Genomic DNA, 25,944 nt, shown 5'->3' with positions numbered 1-25,944 from the left:
TCAGGACGAGTATGTTTGAAGATATCTTCTTGAGGATTGCTCTGTGGGGATATGGTTTTGTGAAATCGGAATTGCGGGAAGGCATGGATGCCTTGAATATTTCCCCCAGTATTATAGCAACTACCATCCCTGGATTTGATTAGGACACGTCACTGAGTATTGATCAAGATGTCGAACTGGACTTGCATAGATTTGCCCCTGCTAGTAGGAACTTTGGGAAGATTCGCCTTGCGAGGACTTTATGAGATGTGCACTATGGGCGACATGCCCCTAGTAATCGTATGATGCCCCTGACTGATCGGGAAGTAGCTTCGGGCCCACTTGGGTGTATGCCCTTGACTGTTTAGAATTTGAGAGATTCTTCGATTCTTGACTTGATTGCCCCAGATTGATTGGATAAACTGCGTCATGCCCCTTGTATATGTAGGATACATTGCTTCTTTGGAGTAATCTTTGTTGGTTGGGATAACTTTGAGTCATTAGTCATACCCTGTGCTAGTTCTTTCTGATGCTAACATTTGAAATTATGTAGCAGAATATGTTTAATAATTAATTCATGAGATGCAGTGCATACGTTTGTCTTGAGTTTTAAAAAACATTAAAACAAAAGATGTAAAAGCGTGAATATTTGGAAAAACATGATATTTGTAACAACGTGATGTTTGTAAAACGAAATATCAACTCAGCATTTTTTGTAAACCTTAAGGAGTCGGGATACCTTTTGTTGTGAAAGTATGCTTTCGAACTAACCATGCTTCAGTTAGGACTTTCAAGGGTTGTAACGTGGCTTGGTTCACGGTTTAAGAAACAAAGGATAAAGGCTCAAAATTTGATTGTACCCAACCCTCTTCGTGATGATCTTCAGTCCTAAGCTCAGTTAATTCAACTTACGCATTCAGGTTCCAAGAGACTTTTGGATTTGCACCTTTGATAATGATGATGGTTCACAAGCAGAGAGAACTTTTGAGATGGCAGTCACTTCTTCCTTTTGGTAGTCACAACTTTGAGTTGTTCAAGAATTTATTGACTTCTTTTTTCATCTTTTTGATATCCCTAACTTTTGCCTGAACTGTCTCTTTTGAGCTTACAGTCAGCGGGACGCCTTGATTTTTGCCTAAGTCTTTTTTGACTTAGCAGGCTTTTCTTTGTGTATATGTTTTTTCCATTTTTTTCTTTTTGAAAGATATTGACTGCCTTGTTTGATGATTGATGAACCGTCATTATCTTTTGATTGACGTCTCCGACACTTCTTTGATGTGTGCGGATGAACGCTTTTGATTGAAACCTTTGTTGAAAGATGTACTAAATGATTCTCTTAAAATAGAATGCACAGCCAAATTAACTGAGAACTACCCTGCCCCAGGTTATGATCAAGGTTTTTAATTAGTACAAGAAAGAAAACTTCTACTTCTTAGGCTCAAAGGGGTTAACGAGGGATTAACATCCTTATATCTCCACTGTTTAGGAATTGAAACAATGCCTGTACATCGTCAGCATAGTCTGTTCAAAAGCATACTATATGAGGTTGCGGTATCGTCTTCGTCATCCTCCCTCAAAAGGCTTACAGCTTAGCAAGAGTTGAATAAACATAAAACATATGCAAAGTAAATACGCAATTTAAAATGAGTGATAACGAAATAACGTACTCAAGACAATCATATGCAATGCACTGATGATAATTATTAAAACAGATAATGTCTATCATAATTCGAATGTTTAAACAAACAGAATAGAAATTGCAAATGAAAGTAAATCTAATGATCTAAAAAGTTCATCCTTCTAGCCATCCATAGCATTAGCAATCTTGTTGTGATTAGGCATGGGAGCAGTGATCACATTAGGAGTTGCAGGGGTGCCGAACTCAATTTCGCCAGCGTCGATCATATCTTGGATCTTGTTCTTCAACGGCCAACAATTCTCTGTGTCATGCCCAATACTATCAGAGTGATAAGCGCATCTTGCATTAGGATTATATTGATGAGATAAGGTGTTGGGCTTCAGAGGAGGATCCTTTAAAGTAATCAACCCTGTTTTAAGCAACTGTTGTAACGCTTCGGCCAAAGTTATGTTGATCTTTGTGAATTGCCTTTTAGATGCACCTTGTTTACGTTGGTTGCCCCTTTGTTGTGTCGGCACTTGATTGGAGGCTAGGACCGTCCCCACAGTATTAGATTCATTCCTCTCATTGTGCACTTTCTTCGAGGTATTAGCATACGTAGCCACTTGAATTTTACCGCTTCGAATACCGCTTTCAACACGTTCCCCAGTCAGTATGAGGTCAGTGAATCCAGATGACGAACTTCCCAGCAAATGGCTGTAGAAAGGACCAGTCAGTGTATTCATGAACATATCAACCAATTCTCTATCATTCAAGGAGGGTTTGACTCTTCCAGCTAGATCTCTCCATTTTTGAGCATACTCCTTGAAACTTTCCTTGGGTCCCATAGACATGCTTTGTAGTTGTATGCGAGTAGGTGCGAGGTCAGCATTGTATTGGTATTGCTGGTAGAAAGCAACAACCAAATCTTCCCAAGTACGGATGTTGGTACTTTCCAGTTGATAGTACCATTCGAGTTGAGTTCCAGATAAACTCTCTTGGAAGAAATGGATCCAGAGCCTCTTATCAGCAGTGTGGGGCTGAATCTTTCTTACATAAGACCTCAAGTGCATCTTTGGACAAGAGACTCCATCATACTTAGCAAAAGCGGGAGTCTTGAATTTTGGAGGAATAACGACCCCAGGCACAAGTCCAAGCTCTTCAAAATCCAGCCCAGGTACCTTCTGAATTTCCACACTTCTCAGACGCTCTTCTAACATCTTGTATTTGTCATCAGGATGTTCATCCTCATGGTGATAGTCCTCTTCTTCTTCAGAGGGTTTGGCAGAATCATGGTTACTTTTTGCATCAGTTTTGATACTAACATCATCATCTTGCTCATCCTCATCACTATCTTCAGAGGGTTCAGCATCCCTGAGTTGCAAGATTGGTCTAAGCTTTTTCACCTGAGTCTTCTTACCCTTCTTTTTCTTCTTCTTAGTCAGCATGGCTTTCAGCTCTTCTTGCCCCTTGGACAAATTCAGAATCAAGGCTTGGAACTCAGTGTTTTGAGCTTGGAGATCCTTAACTGATTGTTCGAGATTCATGATGCTGAAATAAACAGCGAGGAAGGATGAGAAATCCATCATAGGAAACCTGTTATGCGATGTTATGAATGCAAATGAAATGTTTTCAAGGATCTTTAGGAATCTAGTTAGCAGCATTAGAAAATGAGTTGGTCACGTCTTTGTTTGAAGGATTCTAAATTTTGTCTTTGAACATCCTTCTTTGAGAATCAAGCTCACCATATCGAGTGGGTCATCGCCTCTGATTCGGGATACTTCTGAATTTGAAGGTACATGGCTAGAGGAAAATAAATCCTCTTGCCCCTTGATAGGTATCGAGTCTCTGAATTGGAAGGTACGTGGCCAGAGGAAAATAAATCCTCTTGCCCTTAGATAGGAATCCAGTCCTTGATAAGAGCACCTGAAATTGTGCGCCCTAAATTCCTAAGATCCTTGCAAGGGTTAGTTGATCATGTTATGCTTATGGTGTCATGATGTCATGATGTTATGCGAATGCAATTCATTAAGTATAGTGAAATAGTAAGGACAAACAAGTCCTTTTAACAAAACCTGCGAGGAAACGAAGGTTAGTAGCAAACACAAGCAAGTCGCACAAGTCACATAAGCCACACAAGTCACAAGATTTTGCCTTAAAGTTGGGCTTGCACGTGGTCCATAGGTATGTACCCTCCCCCTGAAGTTTAGTTGGTTCAAACCTGTCCTATATAAAGATCGGGTTCTAGGGAGCTCATATCATTGACCTTTCTCGAATGCGCTTATCTCAGTTCGGCAATCGAATCGTCAACCGAAAAGGTCCTGAAAGTCCAGTCCATATGAGTGTAGCTTCGAGTATCAACCAACTTCGGTCGGAACCAAAGCCAGCCATCTCGCTACTTTCTAATAGGCCAAAGTCAAGTTCGACTAAGGTTCTAAGGGCAGATTAGTGCTTAATGACACCACGCGGCAGCCAAGCATTTCCTCAGGTCGGATCCCAAGGAACACCAGGACAAACCAATGTGCCACACTAACGATGGCCATCAGATCAACCACATCAATATACGCTGTGCAGTCTCCTTGATCTCATGCCATATACCTAAGGTACTCAGATCCGGGTTAGGATCTTTCACACAACAGAATACCCAAAACAGCCCTGCAAAATTAAATCAAACAAAGCAAACAATAGAAAACATTTAAATGAATCCTAAACTTTTAAGGTAACCCCTCTTTTATCGGAAATTAATCCCCAGCAGAGTCGCCAGTTCTGTAATACGGTGAACTGACTTTTTATTAATCGGAATGTCGCGGTAAGCAAGAGTCGCCACCGACTTTTATTTTATCCAAACAATATTCGGAAAGGCAAAAAGAAACAGAAAAAAAACCTTTAAAGAAAATCTAAGTTCGGGGGGTAAGTTATGCAAAGGGAAGGTGTAAGGCACCCTTTGCATCCATGGTTTTCCATGGGCTCTTAATTGCTTTGCTTGCTCGTTTGTCTTTAGAAAAAGTAGATGAAAGAAAAAAGTGGACTTTAGCTCGTAAATGAGCGTAGCCAGTTTTCGAAGAATTGTGAGAAAGAATATTAAAGATGAGCATTGCAAGGCAATTAGGGGCAATTACCTTAAACTCAGATAATAGGTCTCTTTTTAGCCTTTCAGAATGAAAGGGTCTATCCTTGCCATAAGAGGGCAGGAAGCCTTTCGTTTGGAGGTTGAAGGGTCATCGAAGCATCCTTTGCCATAAGACTGTCCCATGCCATAGAAGGGCAGGTAGTCTAAGGCAAGGATCAGAATAAGCCATTTCGTAGGCAGCCAGAAGATACCTCAGCCTTTTTCCGTAGGCAACTTCCGAGGGTCGAGGTCATATTGTGTATCGAAGGCAGCATCATTTAGGGTCGTGACCTTTTTATCGAGGCAACAGGCTGAGGTATCCTCGTATTCGAGGGACATGGCTTATTCTGCAAAAAAAACGAAGGCAACAGGCAACAAGCAACAAGGCAACAGAGAGGTTACCCCAAAAGGGTGTGTGTGTGCAACAATCACGTGGTTAATTCAGATATTTATCTTTTAATTAGTTATTCTAATTCAGTTTGAGGCTTGCACTCCCTAAGATTACTAACCACGCAGTTATAAAGTAATAAAGGGGAAGGGGACAATGAAACCAGCGGATCCCTTATCAGGGTTTGACACAAGTAATAATAATACAAGTAATAATAATAAAAAGCATAAATAAAATGAGATTTAGGGTTACCAACAACGTAGCTTTGGCAATTGATAAACCCTGAAAAGAAAAGAGACAAGACAGAAAACATATAGTGAGTGCATTATCAAATTCGAGGGCAAACCTCATTAACTACAAAAGAAAATAGGATAATAAATTAAAAATAGAATAGGGAGAAGGTACTTAGCTTGGCATTTGCCTGACAGGGTTGAGGGCAAGGGTTTGCCAGAAGCATCGACTCTGACCATTAGGAATGAGCAAAGAAACAAATAAGGCGTGAGTGTATAGGCAGTTCATTGATATTTAATTTTATCCCTAATTTATTAAGGAAACAAAATAAAATGAAAAAAGAACGATTATTTGAATTAGATGCGAGATAATACTTAGCTTTTGAATTTAATTTGATATGGTTGCTAAGGTGCCTTTAGGGTTGATCCTGAAAAAGGCAAGGCAGAAGGGATGAAAGCAAAACAAACCCCTAATTCTAAAAATAAAATAGAATTTAAATTAAATTAAATTAAATAGAGTACTTAACTTCGTATTTTGGATCGAGCGCGTAGTCGGGATTAACCATATTGCTAACCCTGAAAAGGCACAGAAAAGAAAATAATTTAGCGTAGGGTTAATTCTCGTAAACCCTGATTCGGACGTAAATCGATTTAATTAATTATTGATCTCGCGACCTAATTAATTAAATCGGAAAAAGTAAATAAAACCAGGCAAAAACATTTTTTATGAATTTTTAGAATTAAAATAATGCATACATGAATTATTGAAAATATATAAATAAATAAATATAATTAAATAAAAGATAACAAATAAATATATGAATAAAGTAATTTAAATAAAATAAATATTATATATTATAAACAAATAAGTAGATAAAAGGAAAATAAATAATAAATATAATGTATTAATAATATAAAAGAAATAAATTAAAGATTATTTATATAAAAAAAAGGTTTTTAGAAAATATACATATAGTTTTATAAGTAAAAATAAAAAGAACAAATAACTAATACAAATATATAAATATATAATGAAATAGTTTTTGAATAAATAAAAATAAAAAAAAAATTAGGAAACTTAGCGTGTAATCCTGTGCAGCGCGCGTGTGAGGGAGCATGGTAGACTGGCATGGCTTGGTGCGTTGGATTTGATTTTAATGAGATCTAGTGGCTGAAGACACGAGGGTGCACGCTAACGCGTGTTTCATGTTGCACCGGATCCGTCTGCACATCATAGTCTCAGCGCGCGCGAACCGGTTTGAAACTGGCCAATAGGACGTTGACACGTCCTCATCTTCTTCCTTGGGAGATTGCAGCATGCGTTTTTACAGCGCTTTTGTTGAAGCGCTACGAAAGGCCATACTTTTTATACCTGTGAAAAATAGCGAACAACACAAAACAGAACAAAAATATGGCGCATATACACCATTGATATCGTCCCGAGGTCACGAACTCATTGGTACCTGAGATTTGTCCCAATTTTATCTGAACAAGGAAGCCCTCTTTCGAGCTCACAAACCCTAGCTATGGCATATCGCTCGAGACATCACAAGAACACAATTAATTCTCCAGAAACAATCAGAACATTGAGATAAACACAAATATGCATTCCAATATGATCAATGATGCTTGTATAATGCGAATCGATAAGAAAAAGAAAAGCAAACCGTGGAGCTTCTTAGGGGTTGATTCTGATCGTGTAAATTGATGGTGATGGTCTGGATAGCTTCAACAATCTTCAAGGAATGTGTTTGGATCAAAGAAATGCTCTGAATTCGCTTCTAACTCAGAATTCAACTTTGAAATTTCTCTGAATTTTTGGACTCGGTTTTGACTCTTGCACTGCAGATTTCTCGTTCCCTTAGGGTTTGGATCAGTTGTGTATTTATATTGGAACGTTTTAGGTCAACATATTTGTAGAGAATCTCATTGAATCATGATTTGCAACTTTGATTGGAATTTGATTTTGCAAATTTCTAACTATGGCCAAATCTCAATCTTTTTCTTCCAATTCTCTTGACCACGAATCTGAATCAAATATATGACTTAAATGATGATTTAATTTGATTAGAAACAAAATAAAATCATCTTTTCCTATTTTCTTTCAAAATATTTGATTAGTCTTGTATTTTTAATGAATAAAAAAAATCATATAAAATCAATTATTCATCCATAATTCGTGACATGGCAAATGGAGCTTCTAAATGACTTGTATAGCAAGATTGGATCAAAAGAACTTGGGCCTATTTGCAAAATATTTGAATTCCTTCACATTTTTCCCTCCAAAATAGCCTAACTTTGACAAGGCCTATCTCTCTCATTTTTTGAGGTATGGAAGTGTTCCAGGACATTTTGGAAACCTTAGAGAGTCCTCTAACCAATGTCTTTGGTCCTATATCAAAATCATTTTCCATTCTCATTTTATGACCTTTTGAAAAAAATGTCTTTTTGTTGACTTTTGAAAAGGACCTATAATGTATGAAGCCATATCTCTTAAACCATTGACCTATGGGCTCTGATTCTTGGACCATTGGATAGAGGAATGAATTCTCTTCAAAATGAGCTTTGGTGGGAATTTTTCTGATGAAGTATGAATATTTGGTGAATTTTCAAAGTTTGGTTGACTTTTTTAGTTCATGCCCAAAATAGTAACTCTTGACTTTTGACTTCCCTGATTTTTCCTTGCATCATCATGATCAACCCTTGATCAAATGATGATTTTAGGGTTATGAGGATGTTGTTGACCAAATATCTTGAGTTTTGACTATATATTGACTTGAAATGATTGTTTTGCCCTTGAGAGTCGACTGTTGACCTAATCAGGATTTGAGGGACTAAATTTGCTCTGTTTGACTTGAAACTTTATATGGAGATACTTTGGGATGTTAGTGACCCTATGGAACCACCTTGAGCCATTGATTCAATGATTTTCCATTGAATTAATCAAACCCTAATTCAGAGCTTTTGTATAGGAGAGTGTGTTTTGGAGCTTTGTCTTTTGTTCTGATTTTATGTGTGAAAAATAACATGGGCAAATTTTGGGGTATGACAATGAACAAATTATATTATATTTAATTTCATTTACACCCTATTTCATATGCTACATTGCACCCTATTTTAGTTATCACATTTCTTCATATTTCTAGTACTAAGAATAATATTTCAAATACTAGAAAATCATACACATAAAAATAAGGGACAATTATGTATTAATCAAGAAAAGCATATCAACATACAATCCAAAAATGTATTCATTAGTTGACAACAACTAACAAAACTGATTAGATAACTGAAGCAAAGAACAACTAACAAAATCATATATTTTACATGAAGTCCAAACAAATTCACAAAAACCATCTAAGTCAAAAACCTATAGTCAAGAAGAGGCCGAACAAACTTGTTGTGTTCCAATGACAACTCCACCAATTCCACATTGTCTCAGTTTCACTGCTCAAAAAGAAAAAAGAAAATGATAAAAGCAAGAAACACTAAAATCCACGTCCATCTACAGTTTTATTTAAATAACAAATTGAGAAAATATAAGAGGCAGACACATCAAGAAATACCTTAGAAGCTTGCTGAAACAGAAAACTTGTTTGTTCCATACCACTGATCTAAAATATGCAACGAATATATATTCAGCAATAATGAACAACCAAAATTAGTAGTAAACCACTATCTATATCCCCCCAAGAGAGAAAATCATCTCACCATGTTGATGTCGGTGAATATTATGGTACCTGATTCAGACCTTCCAAAGTCACTTTCAGAAGATGATAGCTTACAACCTGAATCAGGCAAAAACCATCCATCAATTCGTGCAAAATCTTGCAGGCCAAGCCGTTGAAATAACACAGATGCTCCTCTGCAAATATTCTCAATTACATCCAAAGGAAATCGAGGTGGAGTTTGATAAGTAACCTGTGGAGAATATATGCTTCACCGAATTAGAAAGAAACTTGCTAGTAGTGTACGAAACCAAATGTGAGTTGTTAACAACACTATCTCAGACTGAGTTATTAACAACTAGCCATAATTGAAAATTGTGAAATCAAATTGTGTAATCTAAAGTTAAGACACAATAAACATTTTAATCTAAAGTTAATTCACTGGACGAACCATGCCAAATCCTCAAAATGTTTAGGATGCTAGTATTTAAAATCAAAAGATAAAATAACAAGTGACAAATAAAAAGACTCCAATACATCATATCTAATGATCAAAACAGCTGTGCTAAATGTTCTCAAAATATCCAAAATCCTAAGCCAGGGGATAAAAACATGCCTGCTTTGTTGAGACCAGGACCCAAGAGACGGGGAATCTGTTTAATGACAGACTCAGAAGCTAAGAAGGCATGGTGCTTCTTGGCAAGTTTCTTCACCAACTTCTTATTCTTGTTGAGCTTCTTCAAAGCTTCAACATCCATTGACTCCAAACCAATTTTCTCTGCCTGCAAATTCGAGTTAACTTTAACACAAATAACTACGCTAAAACTGGAATGATAATTATTGAAGAGCATTATTGTTGTGTTTTCAAAACATGTTACATGGATAACAAGTTCTGAAACCATTGTTCAAATCATTAAGTTCAACGGTGCTGTTTGGCATTTCTAATCCTACATTCACAAACACAACTAATGTCTATATACATTACATGGAAAATCTCTTCCTACTAAAGCACAAAATAAAAAACCAGAATTATTGAACCTAAAGGTGGTGCCAACAATTATTTGAACAGTGGTTACAGAATTGGGCTATATAACTTCAGAAGCATTGTATCTTTTCAATAATTTTCACAAATTCGTAACAATTAGAAAGCATATAAAGGCTATAAACTATGAAGCAGCGTTAAATTGGGATATAACATTGCAGCACGAAATCAAATATTCACAAATCAGTTCAACAATTGGAGAAGATGTATACCTCTTCAACGTGTTGGGCATCTCCAAGCATACAAATCTTCATCTTAGGGCGAGGGATGTGAGGCAACTTGACGGAGCCGCTGAAACGTTTATCCTTTTGTGGATCGTAGTTCTTGAGGCCAATTTGAAGCTCAATAGTTTCAACAAACTTCCTTCCTTTGTCCTTGGAATCACCATTCTGCGAGTTCGGTGTACCGGTAGCATCGGTCGAAGGGATCTTTTTGACAGTTAAAATTCCAAATAGTGTCTCAAATTCAATAACATTGTTATGGACCAAACCGGATGAAAAAAGTGTGTGAAGCTGCTAATGTGGCATGACCACAAAGTTTAACCTGGAATATAATAGGATCCAAATGATATTAATAATAGTAATAAGCCATGTTTAAGAGAATTGAAAAGTTTATAATGAAAAGCTAGATCCTAACCTCAGTAGTAGGAGTGAACCATCTGAGACCAAAACGAGGAACAGAAGTACCATGAATTGGAGTTAAAAAACATGTTTCAGAAATATTGAACTCAGCAGCTAATGATTGCAACCATTCATCGTCTCTGTCTTGTTCTTATAAACACACTGCTGCTGGGTTTCCTTTGAAAGCTGAATCTGTGATACCAAAAATAATAAATAATATCAAATCGAAGAACATGAACCGAAATCTACAATCTACAGATTGTATCCAAAACTTGCAAAATGAAATGCCATGATACGATCTTAAGTGTATTACGAAAAACAAATGAAAGAAGAAGGTGACAGAATGAGATTACATACCATAAGAGAAGCTTCTGTGAAAGACAGAGATCCTGAGGTATGATGCAGCTCTTGAAGCCCATAACTGCCGACAAGCCATCTTTCTCTGTGATGTGAATAACGAGAGCGGTCTATCAATGAATAATTTTAAAGTTAATTTAGCTCTTAGTTATAAAACAGATGGAGGAGAAATAAGCTTGAGTATTGAGAAGAAGTTAATACCTGTTACTATAGAAAACAGATCCGAAATTGAAGGCATTTCACAAATGAAGGGATTCTCGAGTAAGAATGGCAACAAGTGATGTCCTGGTTAGAAGACCTTAAATTGGTCGATTTGCCAAAAGTTAATGCAGATACGGTTGGATTCCGAACATCTTGTGAGCCTTCAACATCTTCATAAAATACACAATCGCAATTGTCCAAGCTTTTCACGTCATTGCCTTTGTTCTTGAGGCTTCCTTTGAGAACCTGTTTTGTAAAAAAAGAAGAGAACATTTAGGTCATGGCAAGAACATTAGGTTCTAAAGAGCTTGTTTATGCAATTGAAAATGGAGTTTCATTTCATCCAACTCACTTCTCATGAGCTCAAGTACTGAACCTAACCACTCAGTCCATTCCCACGCCCTAGCTTTTCTCTGGCTTCACACGTACAAGTTGCGGTTCCTTTCACTGTATAATTGACCCGACAACACAGAGAACATGGAGATTTTTTCATCTGCAGCAAATAACCCATTTCACACCCTTGCAGAACCGAGATTCACACGCTGCAAAACCCACAACAATAACTTCTATTCTCACCCTGCGGAAAACCGCAAAACAACACGAAATCACACTACAAGACAACCCAAAATCTGACTCTGTAAAAATGATCCCTAAGACTCAAGAAAAGCTCACTCAAAACAATTTCACTTCCTGAATAACTAGTAATGCTTAAATTTACTAAAATAATCATACAGAACACAAGACATTCAAACAATAGGAACTAATTTCTGAACCAACAGTCCATTTTCAGGAGTATAAAACCCTAATTCTTCAGCTACCAATGCATGTGCTCAAAGTATAAACACCTACCTTCGTTTTACCAATGCGATGTCGTCCTGTGAAATGAGCGATGGTGAACATTCTTCAGCTTCGTTGTCGTCACTGCGATGGTGAAAAGGGTTTGGTGAAATGCGATGAAACTGGGTTTTGATTCTCTATGAGAAGAACTCAGAAATTCGTTGAAAATTCCGATGCGACTTTCTTCTTCGATTCTGTTTTCGGTGAAATTTGTTGAAAACTGGGGTTTAGAACGAGAGTTTCTGAAAATTGGGTTTAGAATGAAATTAGATTATTATATTCAATTTATTATACCATTAATATTCATAATAATGTTTAAATTATCTTATAAATTTAAATTTTCATTAATTTGTTAATAATATTTAAATTATTTGTTAACATGTAACATAGATTACATATTTTGAGTTATAAAATTAAATAAAAATTTGTAGTTTATTTAAATTTACACCCTTTTTTCAATTAAAGGGAGTAATTGAAATTTGATTATAATAATATTTTTAATTTAAACCCGTTTTTAGAAAATAGGGTGTATATTGTCACATAATAATACTTAAAATGATATTTTATTTACAAAATTGTCACCGCATTTCTCATTTACACCCGTTTTTAGTATAATGGGTGTAAATTTTATAATTATATTAATCTTTTTGCACTAGTGAGTGGAAAGTAAGATGAATATTTCTATCCAATGATGATGTGTGATTAAGTTTCTATCCATTGTATCGTGTAACAAAAATATTGACCTCACATAAAATTTGGTGAGTATAGGTTTTGCTAAATGTGATGATTATTTGAACAAGTTAAAACTTATGATTGGTATGATTTATACTAATAATGATAAAGTTTTGGAATAACAAATTCGTATGATGATAGGGAAACACAGTTTGCAACTAAAACTAGGGGTGCTCGCAGTGCGGTTTGGACGGTTTTGACGAAAAAAATCATCCGAACCGCAAGAGAAAAAATAGTGCGGTTTGGTTTGGTTCAGTTGGCTTTTAAAAAACATCCGAACCAAACCAAACCAAACTAATGCGGTTTGGTTCGGTTCGGTTGGTTCGGTTTTTTACAAATATTTTATTGAGCCATACATACACATATATATGACAACATAATTTTATATTTAGACATTCATACACTAACAAATAACAACAAAACTCGTCATATTTTGACAGCGATTTTTCATTTAATATGTAAAAATTAAATTAGACAAAAGTGGAATATTAAACATAAAATAATAGCATAAAACAATATAAAAATTATTATAATGAAAAAAAATAGAAGAGACGAAAGATTAGTGAAGGTGAAAAACAAAAAGAAAAAGTGTTGAGAGATTAGAGAAGAAGATGTGCGATAAAAATGAAACTGAAATACGGAAAATTTACATTAAAAATGAGAAGGTGAAAAAAGAAAGAATATAGGAGAGTAAAGATTATAGAAGAAGAGGGAAGATGTATGTGGCAAAGAAGGTGAAATAATGTTATTAGAGATTTAAGAAGATCGGGACTGAAATTATATGTGTAAGGATGAGAAAATTGTTCGTAATCATAAGGCTAATGTATAATAGGTTTAATTTTGGGTTGGATGTGAGTTAAGTAAAATTTAGGTTGTAACATAATGCGGTTTGATTCGGTTTAGTTCGGTTTACAAAATACAAACCGCAAACCGAACCGAACCGTGCGATTTTGTTAAAAAATAACTCAAACTAATCCGAACCAAATACGGTTTTTTGCGGTTTCGGTTTGGTTTGGTTTGGGGTTTTCTATTGAGTTGGTTTGGTTTTAAGCACCCCCTAACTAAAACTCCTTTCGGGCTTATTTAGTGTACTTCGACTACGCTTTTACTTTTGTGGGTAGTATGTGGCAAACGCCATTAGGCGTAGGGTCCTTGTTTTAGTAAAAAAAATCTTAGGGAGACATTATGTTTACTCTCATTGAGTCATTGTAAACAAAATGCCCCACACCCTATGGTTTCTTTCCTGTTAACAATAAATAATGTGGGATGATAAACTACTTTTCTCATTGGATTTCATCTACATGAAATGATAGTCGTAATAAAATTGATCAACTTATATATTGAAAGCTACAAAACATCACATAATATGCAATTAAGGGCATGTGACTTTCTTGATTTAACCTTAATGTCTAGGCCTCATGAATGTGAGAATAATTGAGAGGCTTAGACCTACGAGATAATGTTTTTGGATTCGTGACACTACGGTCACCATAAATATGGATAACATATTCTATTTGGTATGGTTGGAGATAGATTGACTCCATCGGCGGTGTTCCACTTACCATGACTTACATGTCCCGTCATATAAACATTTTAAATTAATAATAATACTACAGTAGTGCTACCTTATATATATAATAGATCGTTAAATTGAACACTATGCTATTATACATGCCAATGTTCCCAAGACTTCTCTCACGGTTATCCAAGAGGTCTATAACACAAGTAGCCGAGATCAATTTCTCATGAAGCTTCGTCTAGAATTTGAAGTTGTCAGAGGTTCCTTGCTGAATAGGAATCCTGTTTCTTCTTTAGATACTTGTGTTGGAGAACTTCTAAGGGAGGAACAACGTCTTATTACTCAAGGCGTCATGTCTCATGATGCTGTCATTTTCGAGCCAGTTATTGTTGCATATGCGGCTCAAAGTATAGGTAAATATTGTAATATAAGACAAGTCCATTGCTTCTCCTACAAACGATTTGGTCATATTGCTCGTAGTTGCAATAAGAAGTGTTGTAATTATTGCATGCAGCAGGGACAGATTATCTTTGAGTGTTCAACACGTCCTCCACGACCAACATAACGTTCGGTGCAAGCACTCTATGCAACTACAAATTCTGCAGTTGGTCCTTCTAATGGAGGTGCTATACAGCCTGAATTGATTCAACAAATGGTACTTTCTACTCTTTCGACCTTAGAAATTAAGGGTAAGTCTTCTAATGTTTCTCGTCCATGGTTTCTTGATTCTAATGCATCCAGTCACATGACGGGTTCCTCTGAATATTTGTACAATTTACAATCTTATCATGATGGTAATACTTTATCTATCACTAATGTTGGCGACATAAACTTTGACTTTCAGGATGTTCTTGTATCACCTGGACTTGCTTCCAATTTATTGTCTGTTGGTTAGTTGGTAGATAAAAATTATGATGTTAACTTTTCTAATCCTAGTAGTCTTGTGCAGGAGCAGGTGTTAGGGAAGGTGATCGCCAAGGGGCCTAAACTGGGAAGATTATTTCCAATACATTTTATTTCTAATACTTATCTCTTGGGTGTAATAACGTTTTGAATTCTTATGAGGATTGGCATAGAAAATCGGGTCTTCCAAACTCTTATGTATTGTCTCATTTATGTAAAACTGGTTTGTTAGGAAATAAAAATATTATTTCTAATGCCTCTGTTTCATGTTTTGTTTGCAAATTGGCTAAAAGTAAAACACTTCCTTTTCCGTCTGATGCTCACCGTGCCTCCGCTTATTTTGAGATGATTCATAGTGATGTATGGGGAATATCTCCTGTAGTTTCTCATGCGTACTATAAATATTTTTTCATATTTATTGATGATTATAGTCATTTTACTTGGATATATTTTCTCCGTTCTAAATCTGAAGTGTTTTCTATGTTTAAGAAATTTTTGGCATATGTTGAAACTTAATTTCAAGCAAGTGTTAAAAAATTTCATTCTGACTCTGGTGGTGAGTACATGTCTCATAAGTTTTGGAATACCTTCAACAAAAAGGCATGTTGTCTTAATGATCTTGTCCTAATAACCCTCAACAAAATGGTATGGCAAAATGTAAGAATCGTCAATTTCTTGATGTAACATGCACCTTACTTCTCTAAGCTTTTGTACCATCCCAATTTTGGGTGGAGGATGTTTCCAAAGTTGTCTTCTTGATCAATCGTCTTCCTTCTACGATTATTGATCTTGATTCTCCTTTCTTTTATCTTTTTAAAATTCATCCTGCTTATAATGTTTTACATACTTTTGAGTGTGTGTGTGTGTGTGTTTTGCTCACTTACCTTGTTTTGAAAGGCATAAGCTTGGAGCACAGTCCGTTTAATGTGCATTTTTGGGATATAGTATCTCTCATAAAAGATTTGTGTGTTATGATGTCACTAACCATCATTTTTGAATTTCTATGAATGTGACATTTTTTGATAATCAGTTTATGTTTCCTTGTGTCTCTCCTGTCATTAATGATATTGTTACTCTTCCTATGTTTTCTATTATGCCTCAATCTATAAAACGTTATAAACCAGGTCATCTATATGTCAGAAAAAACAGACGGCAGGTTCTCACACCCCTTCCCGACGCTAAACCGCCGCCTGATTTTGTACCGGTTGAACCAAGACGTTTTGGTCGATTATCTCGCGCACCAGATAGATATTCACCATACAGGTATGATTCCTCACATATTTCTCTCACTGCCACACTCTTTAGCATATCTATTCCTACTTATTGGCTGTTAAAGATGTGTGATGGATGTTAGGAGTAAATTTATGGTATTTTCATGTGTTAGTATGACTAGTTTCAGCTCCAAACTTAAGCAAATTGTGATAGTTGTATGAGTTTTTCAGTAAGAATTGAACTTTACAAGTTTAGTTTAAATTGTGAAGCAAATCGAATCACTTGGGGTGCTATTGATGAAGGCTTGAAGCTGAAAAGTAGATTTACAAGAGCATGAAGAGGAAAGCAAGCTGAAAGAATTAGAAACAAAGCAAAAAGGGCAAGTTAAAGCAAGGTCGCGTCGCGGGAGTAAAGTGACGCGCCACGCCAAACCCTGTGAATTGAGGCCGCGCCGCGGGCACGAAAAATCCGGAATTTTTCTTATAAATAGAAACCATTACCGTCATTATGGATGTGCAATTTTTGGTGAACAAAATTGAGAGAGGACTCTGATTCTACAGTAGAGAGCAACAATTGAAGGTGGATTCTACATCAATTGAAGAGATTATCTTGATCATGATGAATACCTCAATCAAACTTTGTGTGCTCTTCATATCCATGGAGAGCTAATCCTCTTGTGTTGAGTTTAAGGTAGTAGTAAACCTATGATCATGCAATACCATTGATTAATTCCTGTGAACAATTGTTAGAATTTATTATCAATAAGAAACCTTGTTTTTATGTTAAATTATTGTTGAATCTTTGATCGAAAGAAAAGATTAAAACTTTTGCCCTAGGTTACTATATTGATTCATTCATAATTGCAGAGATGGAATTATGAATGAGTTTTCATAATTATTGTGCTTTATTACTCTTATCGATATTGATATTCTAAGAGATCGAATCTCATAGCGGTGAAAGATTATCTTACTTGATCATCATACATGAGCTCAAGTTTGAGGGTAAGTGAAGATAATAATTCAAACGATGGTTAACTCGTGATTTAATTAGTAAATTGCATAGGAATAGGTTGATGAATCCTAAATCTCAACATATCTCTTTCACTGTTAACCAATCTTCACCATTTTGGTTTTAATAATTGTTAAAAGCAAATTTAGAATAATACAACAAAACAAACTATTTTTACTCACTCAAAATAATCTGACTATAGAACGGAAGTGATATTAAACCAATCCCTGTGGATAAGATATATCAAAAATATTTACCCAAGAACACTTTCAACAATGGACAAAAGTAATTATTGAAGAGCTTCAAGCTCTTTCTGAGAATTTTAGATGGGATATTGTTTCTTGTCCTCCTGATGTTAAACCTATAGGTTGAAAATGGGTGCATTATGTTAAATTGATTTCTGACGGGTCCCTTAACCATTACACAAATCGTTTGGTTGCTTTAGAAAATAATCAGGACTATGGAATTGATTATGATGGGACATTTGCACCGGTTGCCAAAATGACAAATGTTTGCACAATCATCTCTATAGCTGCTTATAGTGGGTGGTCTCTTCATCAAATGGATGTAAAAAAATATTTTCTTCACAGTGACCTAACAGAAGATATTTATATGACTCCACCTCAAGGCTTATCCTCTTTCTCTAAAGGCGTGTGCAAGCTCAAACTCTCCTTATATGGTTTGAAACAGGCACTTAGAGCATGGTACGAGAAATTTCTATCCACTCTACTTGGATTCTCCTTTACTTAGACTCAATATGATTCCTCTTTATTTATTCATAGCACATCTACAGGTATTGTTCTGCTTCTTTTGTATGTTGATGATATAGTTATTACTGGTTCTGACCATGCTTCCATTCAACGACTTAAGCAACAGTTACAGGCCTCTTTTCATATAATATATCTAGGTAATCAACATTATTTTCTGGGTCTAAAGGTTCATTCTACATCCAAGGGCATCTTTCTTCAACAACACAAGTATGCTACAAATTTGATTTCTATGGGCGGTCTCGAATCTGTTAATCTGGCAGATACTCCTCTTGAAGTTAATGTTAAATATCACCGTGGTGATTGATTAGTGAATTTTTATGCACGTCCTTCCATGTTTGTACTCAAGTATATCCTTGGTTTGTTTTGATTATTTTTATGTTTTAATGTGTTTTCATAATTTATTTTATTTTTACCCTTATTTGATTTTCGTATTTTATTTTTCAGCTTTAGCAGTCTGCACGGAAACGATCATAACTGGAGTTTCGGGAGTCCGATTGAGGCGTTTTAATAATCGCTGAAAAGCTAAGAAAGAGAGCTACGACTTTCGTGTTGGAGTCGATGTCAGATTCGGAATATATATTTTCCAGATTTGCGTTTGAAGCTGCAGCACTATTTTATTTTCAGTTTTTGGGTCGTTAAGTAGTAGGCCTGGGTTTTGTAATTTGACCCAGTTGGGTCTAAAAATTTTTTGGCTGATGTACCTAGGGCTGGCCGCTACTGTTCATTGTCACCATACACTTTTCACCAAATAATTTTGAAAGCTTTGTACGTTTGTAATGGAGAACTAATTACAAGGGTTAATCTGTCGTATTCAGGTTCCAATTTACTATGAGATTAATATAATTTTGCTTAATTCCTATTCCTTCAATTCGACTGTGTGTTTATCATTTGCTTAATCTGATTATTCATAGAGTAGATTGTTTGGTTCGATTGATCTATGTTCCCAATTTATTCGCGTTTTACCGCATGCTTAATCGTTAATCCGCTGCATGTTTAACCGAATGCTTAATACGACAAACGGGAAATATAACTCATATAATATTGTTGAGCTTGTCAATTATATTGTAATCGAACGGGAATGGAATCCGCTTAGGAAAGTGATATTATAATAATCGATGATTGGTAGGAATCGAATCGGTAGATTGACTTATCCCATAATCACTTATTTAACAAAAACAGCCTATTTCAATAATTGCTTTTGATAATCACTTTTTCGACCACCAAACCAAACCCCCCCAATTTCGATTTCGGTTAGTAAATTCAAGAATCCTTGTGAGACGATATTCGAGTTACCGTTATCGTCGTTACTACAATTTTTAAAAATAACTCGTTTTTGACCCACGTGCGACAGCGGATCAGTGATGGTGATCTTTAGCATGATCCCTTATTGTATCGACAACTTGTGGGTAGCCTTAACTACTTGACTATTACTCGCCCTGACATATCTTTTATTGTTCAACAAGTAAGTCAATTCATGCATTCTCCTCACCATCTTCACTTGGTTGCGGTTTGTCGTATAATTTGCTACTTAAGGGGGGCCTCTCACCGCTGATTATTCTTTTCGGTTGGAATTTCTCTTCAGTTGAGTTCTTATAGTGATGTTGATTGGGCAGGGTGTCCTGATACTCGCAGGCAAATTTTAGAGTTTTCCAAGCAATGCTTATCTAATGGCAATCCCTTACACAAGAAATCTGTGGGATCAGGTTGATTGCCACACACGTATGGGAAAATCCACAACCTCATTCACAACAACAACCCCATCCACAAAGAGTCGATCTTTGAGAAAGGAAGACTAGTTAGGGGAGTTAAGCTTATCCAAGAAATTGGATAGCCTAGAAACCAAAACTTTGGAAAGGATCTTATAGAAAGACCGAACCAAAGAAATAGGTATGAAATCCCCAAGTGAGGAGGGGAATCAACCTTTGGAACTAAAGTAACAAAGATTGAGGAAAGGCTACGGGGAAGAGTGGTAAAATGATGGAACACAGCAAACATCAAACCAAGATCATCACCGGTTAAGGGCCAAAACCTCTTAAAGAAAGATAAATTAAACTCGTCAGGGTCAGGACTCTTGTTACCATCATAAAGAGAGAACACTAGATCAATCTTACATAAGAGGAAAGTCACAGTTAGATTAGCTTTATCCTCTTTAGAGATATAACGGAAGGAGATCTCATCTATCGAGGACGATCATCATAAGGTTCCTTAAAGTGGTTAGAAAAATTATCTACCACAACCCGGTAGATCTTAGAGAACCCTTCAATCCAACCATCCTCAACCTTGAGAGCAGGGATAAAATTCCTCCTACTCCTCCTCTTAATACAAGCATAGAAAAATCTTGTATTGGCATCTCCTCACAACCACTTCTTCCTCAGAGATGCCACCCACCTCAACTCTCGAATCAAGAGAACTCTCCACCTTTCTACGGGACTCAATCTAGGAGTTGAGAGTACCAAACACTTGACGGTTCCAAACTTTCAAGGCCCCCTTGAGGGCTTTAATTTTATCTTTAAGGATCAAGGCTTTCCACCCAAAGGACAACGAGATAGACCAACTACCAAAGACCACTTCAGGTAACTGAGGATGAGAGAGCCAATGGTTATTGAACCGAAAAGGTTTTGGCCCCCACAACTAGTTGGAATACCTGAAATGATCACACAATAATTAGAGGCATCTCTAGGCAGAGCCCACTGGGAAGTAGTCCCCAATAACTCCCACCAATCCTTAGAAATAAGAATCATATCAAGACGAATAACAAACCTAACTCCAGGATAGAACCAAGTGAAACTCCTATCTAAAAAAGGAAGATCCCATAACTCCATCTGGAAGATGAAATTACTAAATTCAACACATATCGAATCCCCAGCCCGATGTTCAGAGGTGTCACCGCCAAACCTCTCAAAAGGGGAACAAATTGAATTAAAATCCCTCATAACACACCACACATTATCCTAAAGAGAGGTCCTTCTAAGAAGTAAATCTCTACAAAAATCCCTCTTCTCATTATGGCTGCAATTGGAATAAATATTAATATCCACACACTTATTCTTGGAAACCCCCCACTATAGACAAACCCCAAGATAAACAGGACCTGCAAAAGAAAACAAGAAAGACCCTTTCGAGATTCACCGAATAGAAAGAAGGCCACCACTATAACCAATAGACAGGGAAAAACTCTAGTAACTGAAAGAGCTCCCCCAAAGAGAATGAACCAGAGAGGTAGAGATATCAGAATGTTTAGTCTCCTAATTGCAAGGAACTCTAGAGACTTAGAGATAATTAGATCTTTAACCTTACTCTTATGGGTCCTACTACCTAATGGAACAATGGGTGGTATATGAGGAAGGGGCACCAAAGAAGGATGTGAGACCATGCAATATTATTTCTTGGATTTATCTATGTGTTTAGTAGGATATGTTGCTATATGTACCCTCCGTAATAATTGTTTTTTCTAGCTGCTCCTTCTGGATCATATTTTTATTTGGTAGAATTTTTTGAAGAGAGGGATCCCTTTGAATTTAAGGAATTTTATCTATTTGTTCTCGTCGTAGACCATTGAGTTGTCATCTCATCTTTTAGTGTCTTGTGAGATAGTTTAATTAGTTTAGTATAGGATTTTTAGTTGGCGGTGTTAGTGCTTGATTTTACCTAGAGAACTAATGACTCTTTTTTTCAGATTTTCTTTACTCTTGGTGGTATGTCAGAATTAGGGGAGGTTTGTTTTCGATTTGAAATGTCAAGATTTGGTCAATTTGAAAAGCTCACAATGATATAGTGTTCTCAAGTAATTCAGTGACTTCGAAGGACATGGAAGATATGAGCATATTTTTGGGTGGAAACAGTGTGGTAGGTTTGTGGGTAACTCATGTGCATTCTTCGTCTGACTCGAGAATCTTATCTTACATCCAAGCCAAAAACGACATTAGTGTCTTCGCACTCCCTTTAGTGTATGCTCGATGTTTAGGTGGAAATTGATGTTCGATGTTTAGGTGAAAATCGATGTTCGCTTTAGTTGATCTTTGGTTGGGGAGCTCTGGCGTGTTTCTTCGTCTTTAGTGCTTTTGATGTCAGACTCTTTATTATATTTTTCTTTTGAGGTGGTTGGTTTCTTTAAGCATGTTCTCTGTTTGACAAGTTAATTGTTATGCCTGCTTTCATCTCATTGATATACTTGATATTTTCAATTTCACACATAATCTCTTGTTGATTTTTTTACTGCTATGCCACTTATTTGAAAATTATATACCAATATGCCTTAAGTCGGAAAAACATTTCCAAAGTGCCACTTTTCAGCTGGGGTTCGGCCAATGCATGGACGATTCTATACTGCTTTTTTTTTTTGCTAGTTGGGGTTTGGCCGACCCTGAACAGATACTTTTTTTCTTTTTTTTTTAATTTGGATTAATTAAATAATGTTTATTTATTTATTAATTAATTATTCAAACTATTAATTGAATTTAAATAAATACTCCCCAATCAATTCCAATAAATGCTCCTCAAAATTGAATCTGATACTGATTCAATTAAATTAAATTATGTAAAATAATGAATCTGATATTGAACTAATTAACTATTTTTTATTCATTAATTAACTATTTTAATTAAAGAATAATACATTTAAATATAGAAATTACGATGCGAGCAAGCAATATATCTTAAGCTAAAATTCATTTTGACGGTAAAAATTAAAATCAACTAAATATTTTTAAATCAATTATGACTACTAAAAAGTGAACTCAAACACAATTTTAACCATAACCAATTTATCAAAATTCATTCTATTAAAAATCAAATAAACAATTTTAACCAAAATCAATTTTATTAAAATTAATCATATTGAAATCAACTAATATCACCACATAACCAAACGTATAAAATTGAGCTAGCCACTAAAATTGATTCCTCAGAAAAAAATACCAAATGTGATTTCTATATTTAAATGTATTCTTCTCTAGTTAATACATAAACATTAATATTTAATTAGTTAATTATTTTAAGATGATTGATGTTTTAATTAAGCAATAAATCAATATTAATATTTATTTATATTAAGAAATAAATTATTTCATTATTTTACATAATTTAATTTAATCGAGTCAGTCACGGATTCAATTTTGATGAATATTTATTGAAATTGATTGGGGAGCATTATATTAAATTCAATTAATAATTTAAATAATTAATTAATAAATTAAAAAAACATTATTTAATTATTTCAAAGAAAAAAATGAAGAAAAAAAAGTTTCAGTTCAGGATCGGCCAAGGGTTGGCTGAACCCCAACTAGAAAAAAAAAAAAAGAACAGTACAGGGTCGTCCATGCATTGGCCGAACTCCAACTGAAAAAGTGACACTTTGGAAAAAATTTCTAACTTGTGACATATTGGTATATAATTTTCAAATAAGTGGCATAGCAGTAAAAAATCCCTATTGCTTTTACTGATGACAAGTTAATTGTTATGCCTGCTTTCATCTCCTTGATACACTTGATATTTTCAAATTCACACATAACCTCTTGTTACTTGATATTTTTTTCTGATTGATTCTTTTTTCACTTCATTGCATTATAAAGTGTGTGCATGTTTTTAACTAACGGCCAATGGTGGTACACGCCTAATGACACAAAACGAATAGCACTAACTTGGTCTTCGGAACATTTTTATTTTTTCACCTGTCATTGTTGAGAAAAGTCGTAACATATAATATATAGCATATCAGCATTTGCATAAGTAAATACTGTCTTTCAATATATTCAGTCTAAAGTAGCATATAGGTCTTTATATCTCCAAAGTCATTGGGCATCTAAAAAGTACTTTAACTTTTTTCAAACCCCTTACTAAGCTAAGTTTTGTCGTCTCTATAAATAGCTTACCATACTAGCTTATTTCAAATAACCTCAAGCCTCACATACATATAGTTTTATACATTACTTCATCACTTTCTCCATTTTATTTGAAATCAGTTATACTAAGATGGAGAAAGTGATGAGGTTGGCTACAGAAAAGGGTGTGGTGATTTTCACAAAGAGTTCTTGTTGCATGTGTTATGCAGTGAACATTCTTTTTCAAGACATTGGAGTGTACCCTGTGATTCATGAAATTGACAAAGACCCAGAAGGGAAGGAAATGGAGAAAGCTATAACTAAGTTGGGTTGTAATGCACCTGTTCCTGCAGTGTTCATAGGAGGAAAGCTTGTGGGGTCTACCAATGAAGTAATGTCCCTTCACTTAAGGGGTTCACTCATTCCACTGCTGAGGCCATATCGATTTTAACTTACTTTGATTAGCTTGACTATTAAGAACAAGTGCAAATTACTCGTTGTTCCTGCAGATAATGGAAGAAAATAGCAAGCTGGGTTAAATTAATATATATTAATGTAGTGCTTTCATTTTTATTATTATATATGCATGTAAATATTTTGTTGTTATTATAAATTTATAACATTATTAATATCAAGTCATTCAAGAATGTTCTTCTATGTTCTTCTATAAATTCATAATATTATTAATATCAAGTCATTCAAGAATATTATTATAAATTTATAATATTATTAAAAATCTTCAATGTTCTTCTATCTTTAAAAAAAATATTTTTTTCTGCCCTTGCAATCTATCTCACATAATGGTGTTGGTGTTATATTTTTGGAATAACTCTTTCTTAAAGAATGTTGGAAAAATTTTTAGTGATAGATTGCAAGTGCAGAAAATTATTCATGCTTCCAAGTTAAACAAAGAAGGTTGTTCAACCTTTGAAAAGTTATATGCAACAAAATCTAGAATTGTAGCGATGATGATGAATCTAGATTATTTTAATATTCCGTGTAAACAATGTAGTCTAAAACCGGGGGATTTACTTATTTTATTTTATATTTTCTATTTAAAATAGAGAATACGTTTCCCATTGTTTTTTTTTTAATAATCGAGAGAATTTGTTACATAGCTACCATCTCTACTCTACATTCTTAAATGACCAACACTCAAGATGTTGCCTAGACATCAATCTACAAGAAACTATCTATGTCCACCACTATATATCTTTCTTGTGAAAGCATTTGCCTTGATAACACTTGCTCTAGATAATGAAATTTTAGAAATTAAAAAAACTTTGAAAAGTTCTCAATGATGGATTGCAAGTGTAGAAAAAACATTTATAATGTTTGAAACAGATATTTCCTTACTTGCACGCATTCCATAGAACTTTAAAATAATTAGCACAAAATGTATCCAACAGGATCTGGATTAGAGCAAAGATGTTTATTCTTCAAGAACAACAACTACTATGATAACACTGCATTTGTTGTAATAATGTAATTTATTATTATGTGTAAACAATGTAATGTTAAAAAAAATTATACACCTTTTACCTCCGTTCATGTCAGAAACTGAGGGAATAATTTTGCCACGATAATCGAGAATATTGATCAACATCCTTCCATTAGTAAAGTACTTCCATTGTAATAATGTAAAGTTCTTAGTGATGTTGTATCGTCCATTTCATGAGTATCAACGCTCAAGACACTTCCATTAGCGATCCGCGTGAAACCTAACAGATATCCATTATAAAAGCATTATGAATATCAATAATTGCTAATGAAACATATAAAATTAAAACTGTGAAGCATAAAAAACTTGGTAAAGTTCTCTATGATGGATTACAAGAGCAGAAAATAAATTGTGTTTAAGATTTGTGTTCTTCAATAATCAATTTTCTTACGGTGCTCTTCAATAATCATATATTCATTCATTTAACTAAC

General features: G+C 35.1%; 2 protein-coding genes across 2 annotated transcripts; one reads left to right on the top strand and one right to left on the bottom strand.

Annotated features, from left to right (window-relative positions):
* Positions 1-9,546: 9,546 nt before the first annotated feature.
* Positions 9,547-11,249, bottom strand: LOC131652092 (large ribosomal subunit protein uL1-like). Its single transcript, XM_058921868.1, has 4 exons — positions 11,213-11,249; positions 11,012-11,121; positions 10,247-10,546; positions 9,547-9,774 (listed from the first exon to the last, which is right to left on the bottom strand). Exons 1-4 carry the CDS (start codon positions 11,247-11,249, stop codon positions 9,568-9,570), a joined length of 654 nt encoding a protein of 217 aa, XP_058777851.1. The 3' UTR covers positions 9,547-9,567.
* Positions 11,250-24,097: 12,848 nt separating this feature from the next.
* On the top strand, positions 24,098-24,649 carry LOC131614804 (monothiol glutaredoxin-S11-like). Its single transcript, XM_058886356.1, has one exon. It carries the CDS (start codon positions 24,164-24,166, stop codon positions 24,461-24,463), a length of 300 nt encoding a protein of 99 aa, XP_058742339.1. The 5' UTR covers positions 24,098-24,163; the 3' UTR covers positions 24,464-24,649.
* The last annotated feature ends 1,295 nt before the right edge of the window (positions 24,650-25,944 follow it).

The sequence above is a fragment of the Vicia villosa genome, linkage group LG1 (assembly GCF_029867415.1).
Source record: "Vicia villosa cultivar HV-30 ecotype Madison, WI linkage group LG1, Vvil1.0, whole genome shotgun sequence".
Lineage (NCBI taxonomy): Eukaryota > Viridiplantae > Streptophyta > Magnoliopsida > Fabales > Fabaceae > Vicia > Vicia villosa.
The sequence above is the reverse complement of the archived record's forward strand: the minus strand, read 5'-3'. Positions and strand labels throughout refer to the sequence as shown.

Bases quoted from the DNA above. Each gene is read 5' to 3' on its own strand.
- LOC131652092 (XM_058921868.1), bottom strand. From the start codon at position 11,249: ATGCCTTCAATTTCGGATCTGTTTTCTATAGTAACAG. The intron at 11,122-11,212 runs GTATTAACTTCT...ATTCATTGATAG, and splicing joins TCTGTTTTCTATAGTAACAG to ACCGCTCTCGTTATTCACAT. The intron at 10,547-11,011 runs GTATGTAATCTC...CCACATTAGCAG, and splicing joins TCACAGAAGCTTCTCTTATG to CTTCACACACTTTTTTCATC.
- LOC131614804 (XM_058886356.1), top strand. From the start codon at position 24,164: ATGGAGAAAGTGATGAGGTTGGCTACAGAAAAGGGTGTGGTGATTTTC.